The sequence below is a fragment of the Arabidopsis lyrata genome, assembly GCF_000004255.2.
Source record: "Arabidopsis lyrata subsp. lyrata unplaced genomic scaffold ARALYscaffold_4, whole genome shotgun sequence".
NCBI classification, from domain to species: Eukaryota; Viridiplantae; Streptophyta; class Magnoliopsida; order Brassicales; family Brassicaceae; genus Arabidopsis; species Arabidopsis lyrata.
The window spans coordinates 12,895,609-12,918,643 of record NW_003302552.1 but is presented as its reverse complement, the minus strand read 5'-3'; the positions used below and the strand labels follow the sequence as shown (position 1 = coordinate 12,918,643).

Sequence of the window (23,035 nt, the reverse complement as noted above, 5' to 3'; positions counted from 1 at the left end):
ATTCCCACTGAAAGGGATCACTTTCCAGAGCCCTGATCTTCCTCTCCACCCGAGAAATACGAGCCTCGAGTGTCTGCCTTTTGAGGCCTAGCCGTTGCCTCTCTTCACACAAGCGACGGTGCTTGTCGGCGACCTAGCATAAAGATGAATGAATAAGATGAAACAAAGAGTTTTTTTTATCAAAAAACTTCAAATACTTACCTTGTCAATGAAGTCGCAAGCCTCTTTTTTCTCCTTTGAAGGAAAGTGGAAGACGGCATGAGGGAAGAGAACGCCGGCCGGCTCAAAGCCGTCGCCGGACAGAAAGAGTGGGCTGCCGGGATCGACGGGGGCTACTGTTTCGCTTTCCATTCTCAAAATATTTCTCAAGTGAAACTCTAGAGTCATGTTTAATAAAGCCTAGAGGTAGGTAAGCTTTTATTTATAATGATTTAGGGTTTGCCTTGGAACCATAAATTCATTAATGGTAGCGTTTCCAAGTGGATTAAACCATTTTTGGAAAATCGAGAAAAGGCAATTATTACATTAAAAGACGAGCCGTTCTCTTTAAGAAGGGAAAAAGCAACCGTCGCATCAACTGCAAAAGTTTCTAAGGCCCAAGCCTGACAAGTTTACCGAGTTGACTAAACCCGAAGTGGGGAACTCGCTTTAAGCCGAGCTCAGTTCTCGCATTCTAAAGAGAAAGGTCTGATCAACCTGAAAATCTCGAAAGCATTGCCACAAGGCCACAAAAGGTTAAAGCGGACTTTGCAAACCCGTATATAATTTTAACCAAACCCCCTTGGGTCGCAACCTAGAAAGGTTTAAAAGCCTCCTCAGGCAAATATCTTGTTCAAAAGAAAATAATGATAAAGCCTCCTTAGGCAAAAATAAGTGTGAAATTAAGTCTTAAAAATAAAGGGACAATCCCCAATTCAAAGTGGACACAGCCACTACGGAGCAGCAGCCACCTCGGAGTCCGGCTCAACAGTCGAAGCTTCATTCACGTCCTTGGCAGCTGCTTGATCAGACGAAGCTTCCTGACCACCCTCCACGGTACAACCAACTTCCGGAGTGACCTCCGACACCATAGGAGCTACGGGCGGGACAACGCCCTCCGCCCCACTTGAGCCTAGGAATAATAATTCCAGTCAATCAAAGGTGCAAGAAAAGGAAAGGTAATAAATGTCAGGAGCCAAGCTTTACCTGCCCAGTCTAGACCTGATTCGCTTATAGGAGGCGATTCGGTGAAGAATTCCTCGAAGTCCTGAGGGTTGAAGGTCGAAGTAGGAAGAGCAGCCAAGCGACTTCGCTTTTCAGAAAGATTAGCCGATAGTTCGTTTCTCTCTTGATCCTCGGAGAAATCTGCATCATGGATTTGATCCAGCAGGATCAGGTTGCTCTCGTGCTCCTTGATGTCAGATTCCAGGTCAGACCTAGCCTTCTCAGTCTGCATGAATCGGATGGCCCCTTGGATCAACTCCATCCCGCGTCCCTTGACCTCTTTTCTGGCTTTCGATGCCGACCTCGCCAACTCGGAGTCACGCAATTTGGCGATCGCCTTGTACTTCGCGTTGAGCTCGATGAGTTGGTTGTTCAGAGAATCAGCGTTTGATTCGGACTCTTGAAGCCTACCTTGAATACCAGAAAACTCTTCCTGGAGTTTGAAGTTCTGGTCGTACTGACCCTGCAGCTCCCCCTTTATCTGCGCAAGCACGGATGTTAAATTATCGACTTTGTCCTCCAGATCATGTTTGGAGCCGGCAGAAGAACTGAGTTCGGCCTCAAGGGCGGAGAGTTTCTTCGTCAGCATGTCAATCTCCTTCTCCCGGCCAATGACCAACCCTTCGTAATGTTCGATCATGTCGTTAAATTCGCTTTGAGCCTGGCGTTATACATGAACCCGGGATGATAAGTCAGTTCGCAGAATGGCAATACAATAAAAAATATACATAAAAGAAAGCGGGACTAACCCGAGATGAGTGATGCGCGTGAAGCAAATAACGTTCACGAATCGCAGGGCGCCATTTGTTGAAATCTGGCAAGATCGAACCAGAACGGGTCTTGAAGCATCGGAAGACGCTGCCTTCTGTCTCCATAGCTGCGAAGAAAGAAGAATTGTAAAAATTGGAATTTTAATAAAGACAAAAGTTTAAGTGGGTGTAAATCATCAAACCTGAAAGCGATTTGACTTGAGGTACAAGAGCAGGCTTCAGCCTCGAGGGAGCATCTCGAGATTCAGAATCTCCTTTTTTCGGAGACGTGCTCCGGGCGGTCTTTCCACTATCAGGCTGGGAAGAGGAAGACATGTCAACCGGTCGTGGAGGACCCATTGGTTCAGAAGGAGGGGATGACCGAGGTGAGCGGTCAGTCCGGGCCCTTGACTTTTCCCTCTGCGGGGAAAGATCACTACGAGAGGACTTGTCTCTCTTTCGGCGAACCAAGTTCTTAATTGGCTCGTTACTAAAATCATCTCGGGAAGGACGAGGTGAATCACGGCGAGGAGATCGATCCCTCCGAGGAGAACGTGAGTCGCGACGGTCACGACGAGGAGTTAATCTGAAGGAAGCGACAGATCGAGCTCCCTCAGTACTGCCATCATCGACCAGCAAGGTCCTACTATAGTCCTTCTTGTCTATAGAAGTCGCGAGAAACTTTTTCTTCTCCTCGCAAGCCTCAGCCATCGGCTTGGAAAGCAACTTACGCTTGGCCGCAAGGGCCCGAGAAGACATTCCTTGAGTTGAGGGAGGGGGAGGAATTTGGTGAAGATGACCAGGCGGACTCATCCTGAGTCTGTGGTTAGCCTCTATGAATCGTTCGAGAGTGAAGGAATTCCAAAGGGTTTCCCCTTCAAGAATTATTTTGAAGAATTCGATGAACTCTTCAGATGGGAGATTGGAAGCGATGAAAGCTGCGAAATGAAACAACGATGTTAGTTAATAAAGATAAAGAAACGACCGGGAAAGATACGGGCGACCTAATCTCTACCAGGTTTCGCCGACCACTTCGAAGGGAGGAAATCTGCGAGATTTCCAACCGAAGCGGGAGTTTTCTTAATCAAGAACCAAGGATGATGCCAATTTTCATCCTTGTTTGGAAGATGCGAAATGATGTTCCTGTTGGCGTTAGGATATGCTGAGAAATACCCCGTTTTCTTCGACGAGCTTCTCACGCTTAGAAGCTCATTTAATTCGGCAACTCCGATAACGTAACCGGCCTCCGCCGCGATTGTTATAATGCCGAGAATTGTGCGGAGAAGATTGGGGGTTAATTGAGGAAGAGCGATTTCAAGAGCCGCTAGGTATAAAATTAGGGCTTCGGGAAGAGGAAAGGTAAGCCCGCAACCCTTGAAATAAATCTCATACACACAGAAGTAACCATCGCGATGGTTCTCTGGAGATTCTGTGGGGGAAGCTATTTGTGCTTCCGCCATAATTTCCGGCGGAATCCGGCAAAGCTCTTTCAACCGCTCGAGGGATTGAAGAGTACAAGTGGACCTATAGTGCGGACCGGCGATGTCACCAGGGCGGGTGCATTCATCGTTACTAGAACGCCTCTCGTCAAAAGACGGAGACTCGGGTCTATCGGAATCAGAAGTCATTGATAAGAAAGAAAAATTCAAGATCCGGCGAAGAAGGGTTTTGGTGAAGGAACGAAGAGAGAGGTTTTGATTAAAGTACAAAAGTAAAAGAAGAGAGTAATGGTGAAAAGAAGTTACCTCAAGCTAATGATGAAACCGCCTCGGGAGTCGTGTGGGTAGTGGGAAGGTTTTTCCCGTTTTAATAGTAATTAATCAATATACGGTCATAATGATGACAGATGTCACTCGGTTAAAAATGGCTAGTGCCGAAATTAAAGGAGTGATGAGATTTTCGGCGGGAAATCAGAAAGATTCTCGAGCGCAATCTTTGGTCACTTAAGCACTTAAAGTCCTCCGAATTGGAATAGCACTTCGAAGAACTTGGGGGGCTAATTGTTGGTGTCGGATCCCGCACTAGAAGTACGAGACCAACCAAAGATTGCCACGTAATCAGGTTAATGGCCCGTAAAGGATGAAGCCCATTAGACCCGCGAGCCGAAGGGATGGTCGAAGTGGTTGTCACCATTTAGATAATCCGAAGTGACTGCATTGTGACACGAGTTCGGTGTAGAAGACACGGGTAAGTCGGTTCAAAGACATTTGGGCCAGAAGAGGCGAGGCCCATGAAGATCAGAGTCAACTCGAATTCAAACGTTGAGCATTAAAGCCGAAGAATCAAAACGGACACATTTAAGAGGGAATAATTGTACTTAATTACTCATTTTAAATGTCGTTTAGCTAAGTATAAATATAGAGGCCAATGGCCATGTAAAGGGGATCGCCCTCCCAAGAGAGAAATAATATAGCAATTTTCGTGTCAATTTATAAGTTTTTTGCATATTTATTTTTGTCCCTCAAGAATAATCTTTCCCACTTAACAAAATACTTGAGTGTGTGAATCCGACATCCACAATTAGGGCTACTCTTTCATCACTCACTTGTATATATATGTGCAACCTCTATTGTAATAAGGATCATCCATTTCTACAATCTTATAATGTGAATAAAAGACGACTTAAACATTTTAGAATAACGTATAACAATTTTTTTTTTTTTTTGGGTTAAAGTAAAAACTCAAAAACCTATAAGATTTACTCTTGTATGCTTCTTTATTTCCTCCAGTATAAAACCTTTAGGGAATTTTGCCAAATGTGCCACAATTTTAGAAAATTCTAGCAAATGTACCACATTGCAAATCAATTTAGCATCCATACCACTTTTGGTGTTTGTGTGATCGAGGTTGGACGATTTTACCCTTCTGCCTGCATCAGGAATGTGTCAAGGGAAGGAGCTACAGTAAGACGCCGGTTGGGAAACGGGGAGCGGCTGCATTAAATGGATGTCTCCAGATCTTGTCCTCGATTGAAAATTCTCTATTGCGTCTAGATCTTGTCCCCGATTATCATGAATCCCAGATGATATGGTTTTACCAGCCTGCAGATATCTGGATTTACTCGGGGACAACATCTCTTAATTATCCATCGCCAGATGATGTGGTTTTACCAGCCAGATATCTGGATTAACTCGGGGACAACTTCATCTTTATTTTATTCTGCCAGAGAGCCGAAGACGAAGATCTGGATTTACTCGGGGACAACTTTGTTTTACCAGCCAGAGGGACGAAAACGGTTACCAATGCGCCAGGGTCTTGTCTCAGAAAGTCCCATCAACCGCAAGGTCTTGTCTCAGAAAGTTGGAGGGTAGAATCGTCTTTTCAGATGACGAATGTGGTATGGATTATAAGTGGGCTGCGAAAGTGGTACTGGACCTAAACTTTCTGAGAAAATTAGTACTAGGTCTAATTTTACCAAACTTTTATCCAAAAGGGTAAATTTATTAATTTGCGAAAGAAAAACTTAAATTAGGTCGATAGAAAAAGTAAAATCTCTATTGACCATCGTGTCAGATTTCATAACAGACTAGCATTAGCATATTACTTGAAGTTACTCTCATACCAAATTAAAATAAAAGGATATATACAAATGTAGTTTGCAAATAAAACCATCATCTCTGTTAGTTCCCGTACATACATGTAAAAGATATACATGTAAAAGATATATAATATACGGTGAATATATTTTTATAAATATATATAAATATATATTATATATATAATATAATTATATTGCAAAGATATATAATATCATTAAAAAACAATTGTCAAAAAAAAAAGAAGAGTCTTACGTTAAACTCCAACTCTCAAAAATATGAAAACATAATGAAAACCGTATTTAAATAAGCAGCACCGTATAAGTGGCCATATTAAGCCGTATAATGCCGTATAATGACCGTATTGAGCCGTATAACGCCGTATAATAGCCATATTGAACCGTATAACGCCGTATAAGTGGCCGTATTGAACCCAACCGTATTTGTTAAACGCATAGCTTAAAAACAGTACAGTAGTCTGTCGTATAGCGTATAGCTACCGTATATACGGCCGCCTAGGGCGTATTTTAGAATTCACTAGTAAAAATGACTCGATTATTTTATATATATAAAAAGATTTTATATCAAGAATTAAATAAAATCTAGAATCTGTTTTGTAGGAAAAAACAGAGATATACATAACTCGATGGTCAATTGATTTTTTTTTTTTTTTGTGACAGCCTTGATGGTCAAGTGATTATTTGTCGTAGCTAATAGAAAGACATCAAATTATAATGGACTAAAACAAGTAAGTAAAGTAATAATGTTTTTTTTTTTTTTTCGTCAAAATGAATGATTATATTATGAGGTTTGAGAAATCGCTATGAAGCGCGTTTGTCATGAGGAACCAAATTGTGAAAATAAAAACTTGAATTAAAAGGAATTTGGTGCTTTGTTAAGAGATCTGCAGTAATAATGTTTTATTCTACGTTTTCTTGCAGTGGTGTAAAACTAATTCTTACAATTTTTCATAATTCTTAATTACAACTACAAGACAGGTCTTACTAGACCATTTTGGGACAAAGGTTGAACAAATGTGATTTTGAAAATCCATTACTTTTTTTCTATATTAAGGATAAAACAAATGTGACACGGATTCATTATGGTTTTTTTAAATGTAAGGATATAAATGGAGAAAGAGACAAGTAATGTCGATTCATTGTATTGACAATTTGTAACCATAAATATACGATTACGCGAAGTAATTAAATTAACGCGGAGTTGTATAACCATTATAATGTAATTTTGTCTTCCAGCTGTAATTAATAAAACATAATCAAATTTCAATATTGGGAAATTAATGTTTTTTTTTTTGATGATGGCAAAAAAAAAATCAGTCATATTACATTATATTGTTAGTCCATAGGTGTGATACATAATTAATTGATTTTCTTTTTAGCAGAAAATAGAAACTGCTCTTACTGTGAAAGAAAAAAAAAACAATTATACTTTTTTTTTTTTGGAAAAAGAAAAACAATTATACAAGATCTAGATATTATAGTATCATCAAGTAATTAATGATGTTTATTCATGCAAATAAGTTTTGGAATTACTTAAACAAACAAGCTTTTTTGCATTTCATCAAGCTTAGTCATCGACGCGTCTAGTGTAATGGTTTAGGTGACTTGAGCAGAAACGTAAGTATATATATTTTCCACAAGATATGACCAAATAAATACACGAATGGTCTTAGTTTTCATTTGTTTAATCACTTATTTGTAATATAATAATATTGGTCTTTTTCCCTCGTTTGCATGGGAAATGAGTCAAATGACTCACCATAATGACGGCTAGATGAAATAAATATTATGCAATGGATTCGTTTTACGTGAATTACTCTAATATGTTGAAAACTAATTTCCATTATAGCCCATTGAAAGTATAAATTCTTTATATAAAATACTGCATACATGTATTAGTATTTGAATAAAAATTGAAAAATAGTCAAAGTTGGATTGTAGAGAAATTGGTATTTTTCTCGGCAAAATTTTGGTATGCAAGAATTGGTACTTTGACTTTAAATAATTTACAAATAACAGGTTTTAAATACCCCTCTGTGGATATGTGTAAAAGGAAACAGCCAAGTATGTAAAAATAAACCATGTTACACCGTCCGTGATTGTATACATAAAAAACCTACGTTTTTTTTTTTTTATCATCCGAACTTAATTAGATCTCAACATAAAAAAACCTATGTTATAGCGTACTAAATGTAAATGCTATGGTCGGTTTACATTTATAAAAAAAATAAGAATTTTGATGATTATTGTTGGAGATAATCTTATTCAGTTATGTACTGATAAATTAGGTCATGATATGTGGGTATCTAGCTTACATGTGCTCTTTTATTGATCGATTTTATGCGTTAATCACTTAATCTCATTTAGAAAGCATTCAAAAATAAAATAAAAATTCATTAATGGTAAGCAAACATGTGATAAAACACAACATACACATTTCTCGAGATTGTTTATTTAATCCCAACAATCAATTTACAATGATTTTCCAAGAACAATGTCGGATAAAAAATCTAAATTTTTTTTGATGAATTTGAATTATAAGTAACATTTTTAAAAAATTTAAATTGTAGGAAAACAAGTGGTGGTTCAATATATAATATACTCCATTTTGGTCATTTGAGTTTGATGAACAATATAGTTTCATTATTTCGTTATTATTATGACTTATGAGACTATTTATTTATTCTTGATTTTAGTAAACGAAGATTGAGGCCGAGTCCTAAAACTCGTCTCGTCTAAAACCTATATATAGGTTTAACAAACGCAATAAATACTATTTAACAAATTCATTTTTGTCCAATTTTTCTATGATCTATTCCATTGGATGGACACAACCCCTGTTCTAAAAATCCCCTCCTAGCCCTGTTTACTTCCCGCTTAATCGCTAGGCCCACCCTCTCCGCCTCGATTAATGACTAATCCTCTAAAAAATCAGTAACCCAATTATTCTCCGTCTAATCCGATTATTTCCCGCCTAATCCGATTATTCCCCGCCTAATCTTACATACCCCGATTATTTTTTAGATTGCAAGTATAAAAAAACATTTTATTTTTGTTATTCAATCATTTGAATTGGGAGTTTGTGATGTTTTACATAACTTGTGTTCAAATTTTAATAAAAATCATAAAAATTTGTTTTTACTGTAATTTTGAAAACAATATTGAATTAATATATTTTAAAAATATTAAAATAACCCTAAAACTAATCCCCGATTAATCCCCGATTTTAATCCGATTTTCCGATTAATCGCTAGATCCATGCCGAACGTCCGACTAGCGCCTAACGATTTTTCAAACAAGGGACACAACACTACTATATATATATATATATATATATATATATATTCTATATATATATATATATATATATATATATTCGATGAGTATGTAAACGCGAAACATGTCATTGTCACACGTTTTTGTTATTCTATACACATAAATTCAAATAAAAAATACTCAAGTCAAAAGAATCATAAAAACAGAACATATCCACTATAAATACTGCTCTAAACGAAATCATTTACACAAAAAAACACAAAAATGGTACTCTTCGCTTTATCAACGACTTCTTCTTCTTCTTCTAAGCTAAAACAACATTCACACCAAAGCTTTTTAGAGTCTCTAATGGAAGATAGTCTCGAAGACGCTGAATCTACCATAAACCAATGGATTTCACCGGAACTCGTCGATGCTTCTTCTTTCTGCTTCATCTCATCGCTATTTTCAACCGAAAACCGCGAAGAAGCCAAACGATTCATCAACACTGTAAACAACTTACACTCCGGTATGATAAGACTAATCTCAGTAAATCCAACGTCAACGAAACTCGTTAAAGCCGAGAATCTAATGCGAATCTCCATGAATCATCTCTCCAAAGAGTTTTACCGCATTCTTAAATCAAATCGACGCTACCTCGACCCCGAATCCGTCTCTATCCGTTCTTCAAAAGCTTCCGATTCCGACTCCGATGTCATGAAAGATTTAAAGATGATCGCGGATTGTATGATATCATCCGGATATAGCAAAGAATGCTTTAAAATATACAAGAAAATCCGTAAATCGATAATCGTCGAAGCGATAAATCAACTTGGATTCGAGAATCTAACGTTTTCGCAGATACAGAAACTTAAATGGGAAGTTATGGAGAAGAAGATACGAAAATGGTTACGAGTTACAACAAGAACTGTGAATACTCTGTTTTCCGGCGAACGAATCCTCTCCGATCACGTCTTCTCTTCATCATCATCATCAATTCGTGAATCTGCATTTGCAGAAATCACATTACAAAGCGCTTTAGCTTTGTTCACTTTCCCGGAAAAAATGGCGAAATGTCGAAAATCTCCGGAGAAGATCTTTCTGACTCTCGATGTTTATCAAACAATCATCGATCTATTGCCTAAGATTGACGAACTCTTCAGCTCCGATTCAACCTCCACCGTCAGATCACAAATCGCTTTAAGTTTAGCAAATCTCAGAGAAGGTGTGATTTCGATGATCGATGAATTCGAATCTTCGATTTCGAAAGAATCGTCGAAATCGTTAATCTCCGGAGGTGGAATTCATCAATTGACGAGGTATGTGATGAATTTCATCGCCTTCCTCGCTGATTACAGTGATACACTCTCCGATATCATCTCGAAACCGTTGTTACCTTCACCGGAAGAAGAAAGCTCCGGTGATTCATCTCCGGTGAAATCGCGAATCGCGTGGCTGATTTTGTTCTTACTCTGCAAAATCGACGCGAAGTCTCGTCTCTATAACGACGTAGCTCTCTCGTATCTGTTTTTGATTAATAATGTTAATTACGTTGTTGTTAAAGTCCGATCGTCGAATCTGAGGATGGTTTTGAGTGAGGATTGGGTTAAGAAGCATGAAGGGAAGGTGAAGAAGTACGCCGGAAAGTTTGAGGAGATTGTTTGGGGAGAGGTGATGACGTCACTTTCTGATGATGTGACGACGGCGGAGGAGAGGATTAGACGGTTTAGTGATGGGTTTGAGGAAGCGTATAAGAGGCAAACCGGTTGGGTTGTACCGGATTCGAAATTGAGAGATGAGATTAAACGGTCTGTGGGGATGATGATTATACCGAGATATTCGGGTTTTTGTGAAAGGTATCGGGTCGGGTTATTAGAGAATGTCGGATTTGCCCCTGAGGATATTGGGAATTATCTTTCGGATTTGTATTTTGGGTCTCGTGGATCAGGGAGTTCGTCTTTTCATTCTTCTGGTTCCTCTGTTTGACACACCTGTGAGTTTGTGATTAATGATATTGCAGCAGTAATTAATATTAGTGTGATTATTTTGATTAGTTTTGCGATTGAAATGGAAACGATAGATTAAAAAAAAATTTTTGGTAGGGGAAACGATAGATTAAAATTGAATTATCTACTTTGTTTTTCTTATAAAAAATTTAGTGATATATTGACCGGCTCAACACTCTTATGGGCTCTAGGGCAAAAAATTTTAGACCCTTAGAATTTTTCTTTTTAGTGTTTTCATGTTGGAAAACAATTTTGTATAATATTTTAATTAAAAAAGTAATTATTAAAACTAAAAACAATAAATAAAAATAATTATGGGCCCTTCTAAATTTTATTTTTATGTTGTAATCTAATTTTTTTAATACTTTTATAAAAAAATTTTAAAATAGGCGCTTTAATTATTGGGGATTGAACCCTTGACCGTCGTACCGCTCGCCCCTATTTGAGCAGGCATATATGAGTTACAGTTTCAAGTTTAATGACGCTCAGAAAATACATTGCAAAGAGAATATTGGAAACAAGATGTTGATGATCCTTTGAAGGTTTTCTTGAAGCTTTGAACTGTTTTATGCGGAACCTCTCTCTATTTCACTCTTTGTTCGATCACTCGTGTGTTTAAACAGAGAAAGTAAAACAGACACGCACAACTTTAACGAGTTCACGTTCCAAACTGGAAACACTACGTCTCGCCGAGATTACTCGGAAATCCACTAGAAAGCTCTGTTCTTGGTTACACAGAGAATAGCTATAAACTCAGCCGCCTCTCTCTTGCTCTCTTAACCCTAAAACATCTCAGCTTACTCCCTTTTATACAAGACAACCTGTCTCTCTCTCTTCTTCTTTCTCGCATGCTCTGTTCCGTACAGAGGAAGGAGACAAATGAGATTGAGCTTAAACATAGGTTAATTACTCCTTTGTCCTACGTTGAATTGCATAGACGTCACGTGAGCTCCTCGTGACCTTTCTTTGTTCCTTTTGCTGAAACCTTCTTCTTGGGTTAGATACTCTTAGACACTTACGCAAAACCTCACACAAGAATTACAACAAGAACAATGATATCCTAATTACAAATTCTAGAGAAAAAAAAAACAACTTAAAAAATGTAATAACTGATAACAAGAAACTTTACAAGTTCACTGACGCTCAAAATACATTGGAAAAAGAATATTAAAACAAGAAGAATTGAGTTAAAATTATACAAGTCATTGTGAAAAAATCAAAATCAAAATTGTGTTGTAGAGGAAGCAAAACTCTATGTGATCGTTGTGGAGTTTATGTAATCGTGATTCGTGAAGTTGTAAAGTTTGTTTCTGCATTTTTGTGTGCACGTGGATTTTTTGTTTTGTGTGTTTTATGTTTTCGTGGGTTTGTGTTTTAAAATTTAATGTTTCGAGTGTAAGAATTTTTTTTTTTTTGGCTGTGTAGCCTGTGTTTGTGTTTTGTTTTATGAGAGGTAAAAGATAGTTACCGTAACTCAGTTACATCATCCAAGAGCCGCTTGCTTGTTCTTGGCTACACCAAGTCATCTCCAAATTGAAATTCTTTGCTGCTCCTAAAAAAATAAATATTTTGTTATGTATTTTGAGTTTGAGTAAGATAAAATTAATACAACCAAATTCTAGCCAAAGGAATAAAACTTACTAAACCAATATTCCCAGACGAGGTTGCTTTACTTGCTTCTCATTCTGATTTATACTTATAAAATTTTAACCTGGACAAAGTTTCAAACAACTTATAACGACTAAAAAAGCGGGTATGAAATACAAACCGTGAAATCAAATTACCTTAACCGTAAGTACTAAAAAATTAGTGTTGTAAGTTGCCATTAGCCATGTACTCGTAGCCATCATCGCAGTATCCAATAAACTAAGCTAAGTTTCGTTGATGCACTGTGAAAAGAAGCTCTACCTGCAAACTTTTACACTTTAGCAACCATAAAACAATGTCTAAACTTATCTGATTTCGATTTCTAATGTTTTTGCTGTTCTTACCAAACCCTCCTTTACCGGTCACTTTCGAAGTTGTTTGTAATGCTACATGTGAACCTTGTCTTTCCCGAAGGCAGAAGTGGTCCTGAATAAGCTCCTGAATACACTATGAAACTAACACTCATTTTTTTCAGCATTTATTCTGACTTTTATCAACCCTTCTTAGGTTGTTGTTTTATAAATCCCTGGGGAAACAATTCACACTACTCTTGTATTATGTGAATAAAGAGGTAGAAAGTGTGTGAGTAAGGGTGGCCTTTGTATACTTACAATGACTCAAGAAGGGAGAGATTTCTAAATGAGACGGCTATTGGTCCTTGTAACCAACTTGTACTAAGACTCATTCTCGCATCAAAAAAAAACAAAAACAAGCTCATCAACAGAATTATCCTTGAGGGAGATTACAAAAATTGGTTATTGTCTGGTTGAAATGAATGACTCACAGGGACTTGATTTGGTAATTAGAAGTACCTTCCCAAGGGAATAGTCTTGGAGAGCAAGGATTACCAGTCCAAACCTTATTCACTTTATACGTTGATTTTATGCTTTCTATGGCGTGAACTGCATTAACAAGAGAAAATGGATAACTGTGAGTTTTAGTATTAATCAAGGTTCAGAATATAGCTAGTCAACTAACAAAGTAAAGATGAACACAACACACCGTCTTTGATGGTGGTGGAAAATTCATTCAGAGATTGTGCTGTGGATATCTTGATTTTTCTGCTCGCAACTGCAAAATAAAGGTAGGTATAGAACAGAGTATTTGGATAGCCTGATGTCCAGGACAATTCCAGAGGTTCATAATCACTTTTAGGCGAAGCAGCTGTTTCAATATATATCACGAGTATTAAATTAATACAATCATAGAAATAATACTTACTAAACCAATATTCTCAGACGAGGTTCTCATTCATACTTTTAACCTGGACAAAGTTTCAACGACAAATAAATTTCACGTCCATTGAAACCATGAAACTTATAACATAGAAATACAATAAAACATACTAAAGAAAGAAACTAACAAGGTACCGTGAAATCAAATTACCTTACCAGGAACTACCAAAAAAATGCTTGGCTCTCCCATAAGTGTCACTGAAAATGAAGATTCAATAAAAAAGATTGTTAAGATCGGGATTCCGTGGATGTAAACCATAAGCAGAACCTTCCTGTGCGTATTATGATTATAAAACAAGTACCTGGTGATCACCAAATTTCGTAGCACCCTGGGAACCAGAACATGGCTCTATCTATTGTTATCATAAAGAAAACGTTGGAGCTTTTCCATTGCATTGGCCTCCCTTTCAAAGTCGAATTCATACCCAATCTAGAAAATGAAAATCAAGGACTTATAGTGACTTGGGGACTGTAAATTCTTACCAGATAGAAATGATAAATACCTGCTTCTCGTTTTCGGCATGTATTTGCAAGTTTATTATATCTATCATCATCAATTTCTCAACGCCAGGACTTTGGACCTAAACATGTCGTAGCACATTCAGAAACTAATTGAAAGCAAGCTAAGAAGATCTCAGTTGTCTTTTGATTATTTCTAACCTTTACAACAACTTCCCTCTTGTCACCTACTCTTGCTCGGTGTACCTAAATAGAAGCAAAAAGGAAGTGAAAATATATGTTTTGGTTGCATCTTTACTCATTATTTTTTTCTTTCACAAACTAAACCGCAAGTGCATTGTAGTTATGAGTCTTAAAAATAGTTGTAATGCTTTACCAATTCGTTACAAAAGCTTACCTTCTTTAAGTCTCTTTATCAACTCCTTAATAGATACATCATCAGACTCACACAAAGTTATTTCTGCAAGTTACACATCAATTAAGCCAATTAAAAGGACATTAGACACAAAATAATGAACAAAAGAACAATGTCAACTTAATTATGAGAAAAAAACACAATATTATACTATTAAGCACTACAATTCTCTAACTTTGAGGCAGATTGGATACCCCGTCGGAGCTATCCTCTGAATAAATGGAAGATCACAGCTGAAACCTCTGAATACTTAGAACATATAATTAGTTTTATATAAAGTTACATTAATTCTAATAGAAAAGAGTTTAAAATGATGAAAAAGGTTTAATAAGATTACCTTATCATTCATGAGTATATTGAAACGTATCTGAAACTTTTGCTCTTTCTTATGAAAACCTGGTTTAAACTGCAAACAATGCTCGTGTACACGAAAGCATTTTCAACTATATAGCATGTTTGCATTTCACTTGAAGAAGTAAATAAGTTAATACAAGCTGTACCAAAGCAAGTAGATATTAAAGTAAGAAATAAGGGAACAGTCACAAAGCAAGTTCTTGATATCAAATGTGATTCCCACTTTTAAAAATTTCCTGTGAAAGTTTGTTTTCTGTTTCTTGAAGTTGCGTTTGGACGTTGTGTGCTATGTATTTTGTTTTGTGTTTTGGTGACTTTTAATTAATTTTTGTGTGCGTTTGAGTGTGGGTTTTCGTGGATTTATGTACTGTTCTCTGTTTCTTGAAGTTGCATTTGGACGTTGTGTGCTATGTTTTTTGTTTGTTTGTTTGAATTTCGTTTTGTGTTTCGGTGACTTTAAATTAGTTTTGTGTGCATTTGAGTGTGGATTTTCGTAGATTTATGTTCTATTTTTGAGACAGTGCAAGAGACATGATAAGTGAGAGAGAGAGAGAGAGAAAGCTACTTAACCATACATACCTTTGTTGGATACTACTGAATGATTTTCTTTGCAGCCAAACAATCCTTCATCTTAAAACCCTTTGTCAAAAGTTCCATTTCAACTTAAGAAAGCTCTTGAAACCAAATAACCCTTGTTAATAACAAGCAGCTTAAATATAGAACATATATTTGGATTCCAAAGATCTTTAAACCAAAAATGACAAACTTACAAGTTCCGATGATGCACTGTGAAAAAAAGCTCGCTCCTCCTGCAAACATTTTCCACTTTAGCAACCATAAAACAATGTCTAAGCTCCCGAATACACTAGGAAACTAAAACACTCGCTTTCTTTCAACAGTTAATTCTGACTTTTATTAACCGTTTAAATTATGTAAAAGACTAACTGTGTTTACTTCTTTTTCTTTCCAAGATGACTATGGTTCCGGGGTATTGACAAGAAAATGTACCTCTTAGTGCAAGTCCACCAGCCCTTCTTCTTTTCCTTATAGATCTTGGGACAAACCCATCCAAGTTATTTCCTTTCAAATGTCTATCAAACGAAAAGCCTCTCTATGAGCTCAACCTTAAAGAACATCAGATACTTTAGATCAGTCAAAAAATTCCCTCTCAGGTTGTTTCTTGATATCCCTGGGAAAACAATGCACACGAATCTTATGTATATTGTGAATAAAGAGGTGTATGTATGGCTTGCATTTGTATACTTACAATAACTCGAGGGAGAGATCTCTAAAGGAGAAGGCTATTGGTCCTTTTAACCCACTTGAACTAAGATTCATTTTCGCATCAAGAAAAACAAAAAACAAGCTGATCAGCAGAATTATCAGAGAGGGAGATTATATGGACTTGATTTGGTAATTAGAAGTACCTTCCCAAGGGAATAGTCTTGGAGAGAAAGGATCACCAGTCCAAACTTTATTCACTTTATACGTTGATTTTATGCTTTCTATGGCGTGAACTGCATTAACAAGATAAAATGGATAACTGTGCGTTTCAGTATAGATCAAGATTCGAGGCCAATGCAATGGAAAATGAAAAACAAGGACTTACATGTAAAATTCTTACCAGATAGAAATACATGCTTCTCTTTCTCTGCATCATCTAGTTCTCAACGCCAGGATTTTGGACCTAAAGCACTTCCAGAAACTAATTGAAAGCAAGATAGGAAGATTTCATCCCTCTTGTCACTCACTCTTGATCGGTATGCCTAAACAGAATTAAAAAAAAAAAAAAAAAAAAAAGAATAAAAAAGAAAGTGAAAATATATGTTTTGGTTGCATCTTTATCTCAAATAGTTTTGACCTAGGAGAACGCTTTACCAATTTGTTACAAATACTTACCTTCTTCAAGTCTCTTTGTCAACTCCTTAATGATACATCAGCAGGCTCACACAAAGTAATTCATGCAAGTTACACATCAATTAAGTCAATTAAAGGATTATACACCAAATACTGAACAATGTCTACATCAAACAGACATAACCACACAACTTAATTATGAGAAAACACAATACTATAAAGTACTAACCTTCTTTAATTTTGATAACCGGTCGGAGCAATCCTTAAAATAAAGGGAAAATCTTAACTGAAACCCATGAATACTTAAAGAAGTTTTACATAAAGTCACATTTATGGTTTAACAAGATTACCTCATCATTCATGAGTTAAACTGCAAACCATCCTCATGTACACGAAAGCATTTTCAACTATATAGCATGTTTGCATTTCGCTTGAAGAAAAAAATAAGTTAATACAAGCTATACTAACGTAAGTAGATAAGAAAGTAATAAACAAGGGAACAAAGCAAGTTCTTGACATCAGATGTGATTATTCACATTTTTTGTTAAAAACAATTCTGTGAAAGCTGTTTTCTGTTTTTGAAATTGCTTTTGGACGTGGTGTGCTCTGTTTTTTTTTTCTTTGTGTGTAACTTTTAATTAAGTGTTGTGTGTTTGATTTTTTTTTGTGTACGTTCGAGTGTCGGTTTTCGTGGATTTATGTTCTGTTTTCTGTTTCTTGAAGTTGCGTTTGGAGGTTGTGTGCTGTGTTTTTTGTTTGTGCGTTTGAAGTTCGTGAATTTTTTTTTGTTTTTTTTGTGTGCGTTGAGTGTGTTTTCATGAATTGATGCTCTGTTTTTAAGACAGTGCAAGAGACATGATAAGTGAGAGAGAGAGCTACTTAACCATACCTTTTTTTGGCTACTAAATGGTCTTCAAAGCTTCTTTACGGCTAAACAATCCTTCATCTTGAAACCCTTTGTCAAAATTTCCATTTCAACTTAAGAAAGCTCTTGAAACCAAAGAACATTTGTTAATAACAAGCAGCTTAAACATAGAACGAATAGCTTAAATTCAGAAGATCATAAAACCAAAAATGACAAACTTACAGAATCCTCCCTGTCGACATTTGGTCAGCTTCATCTTCTCTAGTTCACCTTATCTAGTTCTTATTCAAAGATAAAAAAGAAAACAGACAAACGTTTTGTAAGAGATATAGAATGGTACAGAAGTAAACAATTTTTGGGATAGTGCAAGCCTCTATATCCTACGTGTCTAATTGCGGTAAAGGAGAGAGAGGAAGAGACTTGACCTTAACAGTTGTATGTCTTGGCTAGCGAATAATCTCCCTTCTGTGCTTTGCAGCTTAAGGATCTCTTCACTTGTAAGCAATGACCTTTATTAGTAAGTCAGCAACAAAACAGAGTAACATAGAGCGAATAAAATGCAAAAGGCTATGAACTAAACCAGCAAAAAATTACAGTTTAAACTACATCTTACGTATATGAACCTTTTTCACAAGTGTTGTTAGCTCTGAAATGGAGAAATAGAAATGTGGGCACCAGATAAAACGACAATGTCCTTGTCAGACAAGCCCATCTGCTTAGCAAATACATCACTCAAGTGATCAAAACCCTTTGTAGCATCAGGAAGACGACCCTCTCGAGGTGGCTGGGGATGTCCTGAAAGCAAGATATGCATGTTAGAAACAGACAATCAAGTCCCACAGTGTTTCAGTATTACAAGTATTGAGAGAATGTCTACATTATCAATCAGCCATCTCTACAAAGAAAGCAGAACACTTTCTCTCAGCAATGATTAACCTCTCTTCCAGGGCCACCGGTAACTTCAACGGCCACAACACCAGCAAGATGAAAGATCAATTTTTACACCAAAAGGACATCGAGAGTTAGAATCCAAACCCTAAAGTTATCACCGTCAACCAAAGAGTGCTTTTAAAAAATCTAAAATCATGTAACTGATGGAAATCAGCAAAAGAGATAGTAGGGAATTGATCCCTGATGAGATCCAACAACCTAAGAGCAATGTGGATACCACTGTTGGCTCAGCATCAAACCTCATTGTTCCAATTGGACCTTCAGTCCTTGACTGACAATCGAAAGTTCCAGCAAAGTGCCATCCGTAAAACAAATCAGTCATGAGAACCTTAATACATTAGAAACCAACCACACGCTGATATAGTTAGTTACTTACGTATGATGCATATCACAACCAACAAAAACTAGCAAAAACGGACACAAATGTGCTTACTTATATTTGTTTCCCTTCGCATGATCTATATCACAACCAAGGAACAATGAGAATGATCATTAATGTGACAAATGTTTTGTTCATCCACACTGGAAACAGAGAGGACATTAACAAGCTTCAGAAATTGGTAGAGACACAGATAGTCTTATAAAGATGACTACGGTTCCGGGGTTTTGACAAGAAATTGTACCTCTCAGTGCAAGTCCACCAGTCCAAACCTTATTCACTTTATACGTTGAATTTATGCTTTCTATAGCGTGAACTGCATTAATATGGATAACTGTGAGAAAATGGATAACTGTGAGTTTCAGAATAAATCAAGGTTCAGAATCTAGAAAATGCTTTACCAATTCGTCACAAAAGCTTACCTTCTTCAAGTCTCTTTATCAACTCTCATACATCAGCAGGCTCACACAAAGTTATTCCTGCAAGTTAAACATCATTCAAGCCAATTAAAAGGATATTATACACAAAATAAGGAACAATGTCTACATCAAACAGACAGAAACACAAACTTAAATATGAGAAACCTTTTCTCTAATTTTTATACCCGGTCAGAGCTATCTTCTGACTAAATGTAAGATTATAACTGAAACCCCTGAATACTTAAAATATATATTAACGTGGTTTTACATAAAGTCGCATTGGTTCTAATGGAAAAGAGTTTCAAACGATGAAAAAGGTCGTTTAACAAGATTACCTTGTCAGTCATGAGTATATTGAAACACATCTGAAGCTTTTGCTTTTTCTTATGAAAACCTGGTTTAAACTGCAAACAATGCTCGTGTACACGAAAGCATTTTCAAATATATAAGTTAATACAAGCTATACTAAAGCAAGTAGATAAGAAAGTAAAAAATAAGGGACAGTCACAACGTCAAATGGGATTACTCACACTTTTTGTTAAAAAAACTTCCTGTGAAAGTTTATTTTCTGTTTCTTGAAATTGCGTTTGAACGTTGTGTGCTATGTTTTTTGTTTGTGCGTTTCAATTTCGTTTTGTGTGTGTGATATGTTTTTTTGTGTATGTTCGAGTGTGGGTTTTCATGGATTTATGTTCTGTTTTCTGTTTCTTTAAGTTGCGTTTGGACGTTGTGTGCTATGTTTTTTGTTTGTGTGAATTTCGTTTTGTGTTTTGTGTGTTTGATATATTTTTTTGTGCGTTAGAGTGTGGGTTTTCGTGGATTTATGCTCTGTTTTTGAGACAGTGCCAGAGACATGATAAGTGGGACAGAGAGAGAGCTACTTAACCATACCTTTGTTGGCTTTTGAAAACCTTTGTCAAAAGTTCCATTGTATGTCTTGGCTAGCGAAATACCCTTTTGTTCTCTGAACTTGAAAGCAATGACATTTATTAGTAATCAGCAAGCAATGGAGTAACATAGAGCGAATAAAATACCAAAAAGGCTTTAAACTATACATAATCTTACATTTTAACTATATCTTATGTTCACGAGAAGTTTTATTAGCTCTGAAATAGAGATATAGATTTTGAGAATCAGGTAATATATCTTAGGCACACTAAAACACTACACCCACTAAACAGAGAAAAATTATCACAAATACTTCTAAATCGCTAGATTTTCTTAATCAAAACACATGTAACCAACATTTTTCAAAAACCTACATGGTTGAAACCAAAAAAAATCTAGCAATAAACGGAGACAAATTGAAGATCATCATCATCATCATCATCATCATCATCATCATCATCATCAATCATCACACTAGTACGAAATTCACTGATTCTTCTAAATCGCTAAAAGATTACTATAAACCGAAGAAAGGGGTTTGTGATTCCTAACCTTATTTTGCGTAATCAGAAGGATTTGTGATACATTTGAAGCAACGAACCCAGATTCAATTACACGATTCTGTTCTGAATAATCAGAAGAGAATTATGAAGTAAACGAAACAATCGATGAATCAAAAACAAACTTAAAATAGATCAGAACTGGGGTTATTATATATATACCTGATTCTTGTTTTGCGTTGTAATCGGAGAGGTTTTCCGATTCAGTCACACGCTTCTCTTGACGGCGGAGACAAGAATTTTCCCCCAAATTGCGTCCTCGTCCCCAGATTCATCACCGGCTTGAACCGAAACAGGTTGATTCTGATGTTGATCATTTGAATCGTAAAGACCAAGTTTTTTTGAGTCGATGACGAGAAAATTCTATTTGTAGTGGTTAAAGCTAATTGATACGAAATTACTAAACTACCCCGGATTAATTATTCCGTTAGACCCATTTGGATTTGAATTAAAATTAGAATTTTCCCCCCTAATCTGAAATTTTTTGTCCGTTAAACAAAAATTCAAATTACAAGTTACAGATTTCGTTCGAATCACATGGGTAAAATCATCTATTGGTTTAATTAATATGACTCGTTATTAATTTTTATTTTTTTTAATATGACTCGTTATTAATTAATATGATCAACGGCATGCCGTTTTAAAGACATGATAAGTAAAGACTTACGTCTATTCGAAAAGAAACATTTAGTGTATAAATGTATTATATTATAACGAGAATCTAGTAAGAAAAATGAATTCAATCAATTCAGAAATCCACAAAATATATCTTAACATTTATTTTCAAGATACTATAAACACTAAATATACATGTAGCATAAAATAAAATACACAAATAATCAAATCTTAAAAGCAGCTCAAAATATCTTTAGCTTTTTTTTTTGTGCACAAATATATATTTCATGATATTAATATCAAACCCATGCGTAGGCAATCCCTAGTGACTATATATGGGAAGTCTTCTTTCCTATTTGTTTTTATATTTTCCACATTTGCAAATTAAACACAAGGACTTCAATGGCTTCCAAGTTTCCTCTCATGGCCTTCCTTCTACTCATCTCTCTCTATTTAACTTCCGGATATTCTATTTCAAGAAGATATGATGTCTCGAAGTAAGAACACCTCATAATCCTAGATTTCACTTGTTTCATTTTGGTTGTAACTAAATACAAACATATTGTTATGCTTTCTTTTTGTCTAGACATGACGATGAATCATATGTTATGGCGACGAATGATCATGGATCGCCTATGACCATTGTTGATGATTTAGTAAAAGCTTCAAGTCCTCACGCTCTACTCGATGGCTCAAAAGTGGTTGCGAATACCGCAGATCCTAAGAGATCATCAAGCAAAAGTAAAAAAACTTCTCTTAACTAAAGAAAATATTGCTGTAGTTGAATTTCCTTTGATAAAAGATTCTTAAGCCTTTAGTATACTAAGTTTGATATGATAGAAAAAAAACTTAAATAAAATTGCAGTTTGGAAGAAGAAACATAAGAGCAGGAAAGTTATATCAATGGATGTTGAAACCTGTATGAGAATCATTATACCAATTGTGATTTTCATAGTGTTGATTTGTGTTGTACATTTTTTTTATCTGAGGCCAAGAACTAAAAAGGCTCAAAATATATAGTCAACAAGGTAACTTGCTACATTCTATATATATATTTTTTGTAACTCAACTTCATTATTACATTCTTTATAGATTAGTTATTTATTAATGAATTGCTACTACACTTTATCTAAACATCAACAGATCTTCGAAAATTCAGACTTCCAAAACAGAGGATTGTGCCTAAATAGCATCATCGTTACCATAAGTTGGAGGGAGAGCTAAAGTTTTTTTTTTTTCCTATGTACGCGATTTTTTATTAAATAATTATATATTATGGCTTTCGTGATGTACTAAATTATTGCTCCCGTTGATTTTATTAATTAATTCTAATGAATTATTTATCTTGTTATGAATCTTGATTTTAAATATGAGTATCAAACTCAATAATGAAATTGATTAAAAGAGTATCAATATTGAGTTTGATGATGAAATTTTTACAATGAACTTGTTTAAAGAGTATTAATTTGAGTAAATATATATAATAAAATTTAAGAGTATCCAACACAACAAACATATATACCACCATATTTCTATTTAATTGTTAATTTTTGAAGCCTCGAACCACGAAGTGTGTAGATTTTCTAAACTTGATACACTTACAATTAGATTCTCTAAATTTA

At 35.8% G+C, this 23,035-nt stretch overlaps 1 protein-coding gene and 1 long non-coding RNA gene across 28 annotated transcripts; one reads left to right on the top strand and one right to left on the bottom strand.

Moving 5' to 3' along the window:
* The first annotated feature begins 8,929 nt into the window (after positions 1-8,929).
* On the top strand, positions 8,930-10,816 carry LOC9315246 (exocyst complex component EXO70B1). Its single transcript, XM_002880956.2, has one exon. It carries the CDS (start codon positions 9,049-9,051, stop codon positions 10,747-10,749), a length of 1,701 nt encoding a protein of 566 aa, XP_002881002.1. The 5' UTR covers positions 8,930-9,048; the 3' UTR covers positions 10,750-10,816.
* A 582-nt stretch (positions 10,817-11,398) lies between these two features.
* On the bottom strand, positions 11,399-21,277 carry LOC9315245. Of its 27 annotated transcripts, none has more exons than XR_002332687.1 (29): positions 20,961-21,277; positions 20,791-20,864; positions 19,686-20,314; positions 19,354-19,410; positions 19,176-19,247; positions 18,986-19,074; positions 18,479-18,880; positions 18,225-18,396; positions 17,087-18,090; positions 16,966-16,998; positions 16,779-16,823; positions 16,504-16,645; positions 16,307-16,396; positions 16,147-16,206; positions 15,888-16,068; positions 15,650-15,688; positions 14,863-15,553; positions 14,720-14,767; positions 14,508-14,570; positions 14,312-14,356; positions 14,155-14,232; positions 13,954-14,081; positions 13,803-13,849; positions 13,419-13,680; positions 13,028-13,318; positions 12,761-12,871; positions 12,554-12,677; positions 12,411-12,480; positions 11,399-12,321 (listed from the first exon to the last, which is right to left on the bottom strand). It is a non-coding gene; the product is annotated as an uncharacterized LOC9315245 (long non-coding RNA). The 27 variants fall into 27 exon arrangements; XR_002332689.1 differs by having other exon boundaries at positions 16,779-16,803; XR_002332677.1 differs by having other exon boundaries at positions 16,779-17,726; positions 17,824-17,882; positions 18,027-18,090.
* Positions 21,278-23,035: the final 1,758 nt, after the last annotated feature.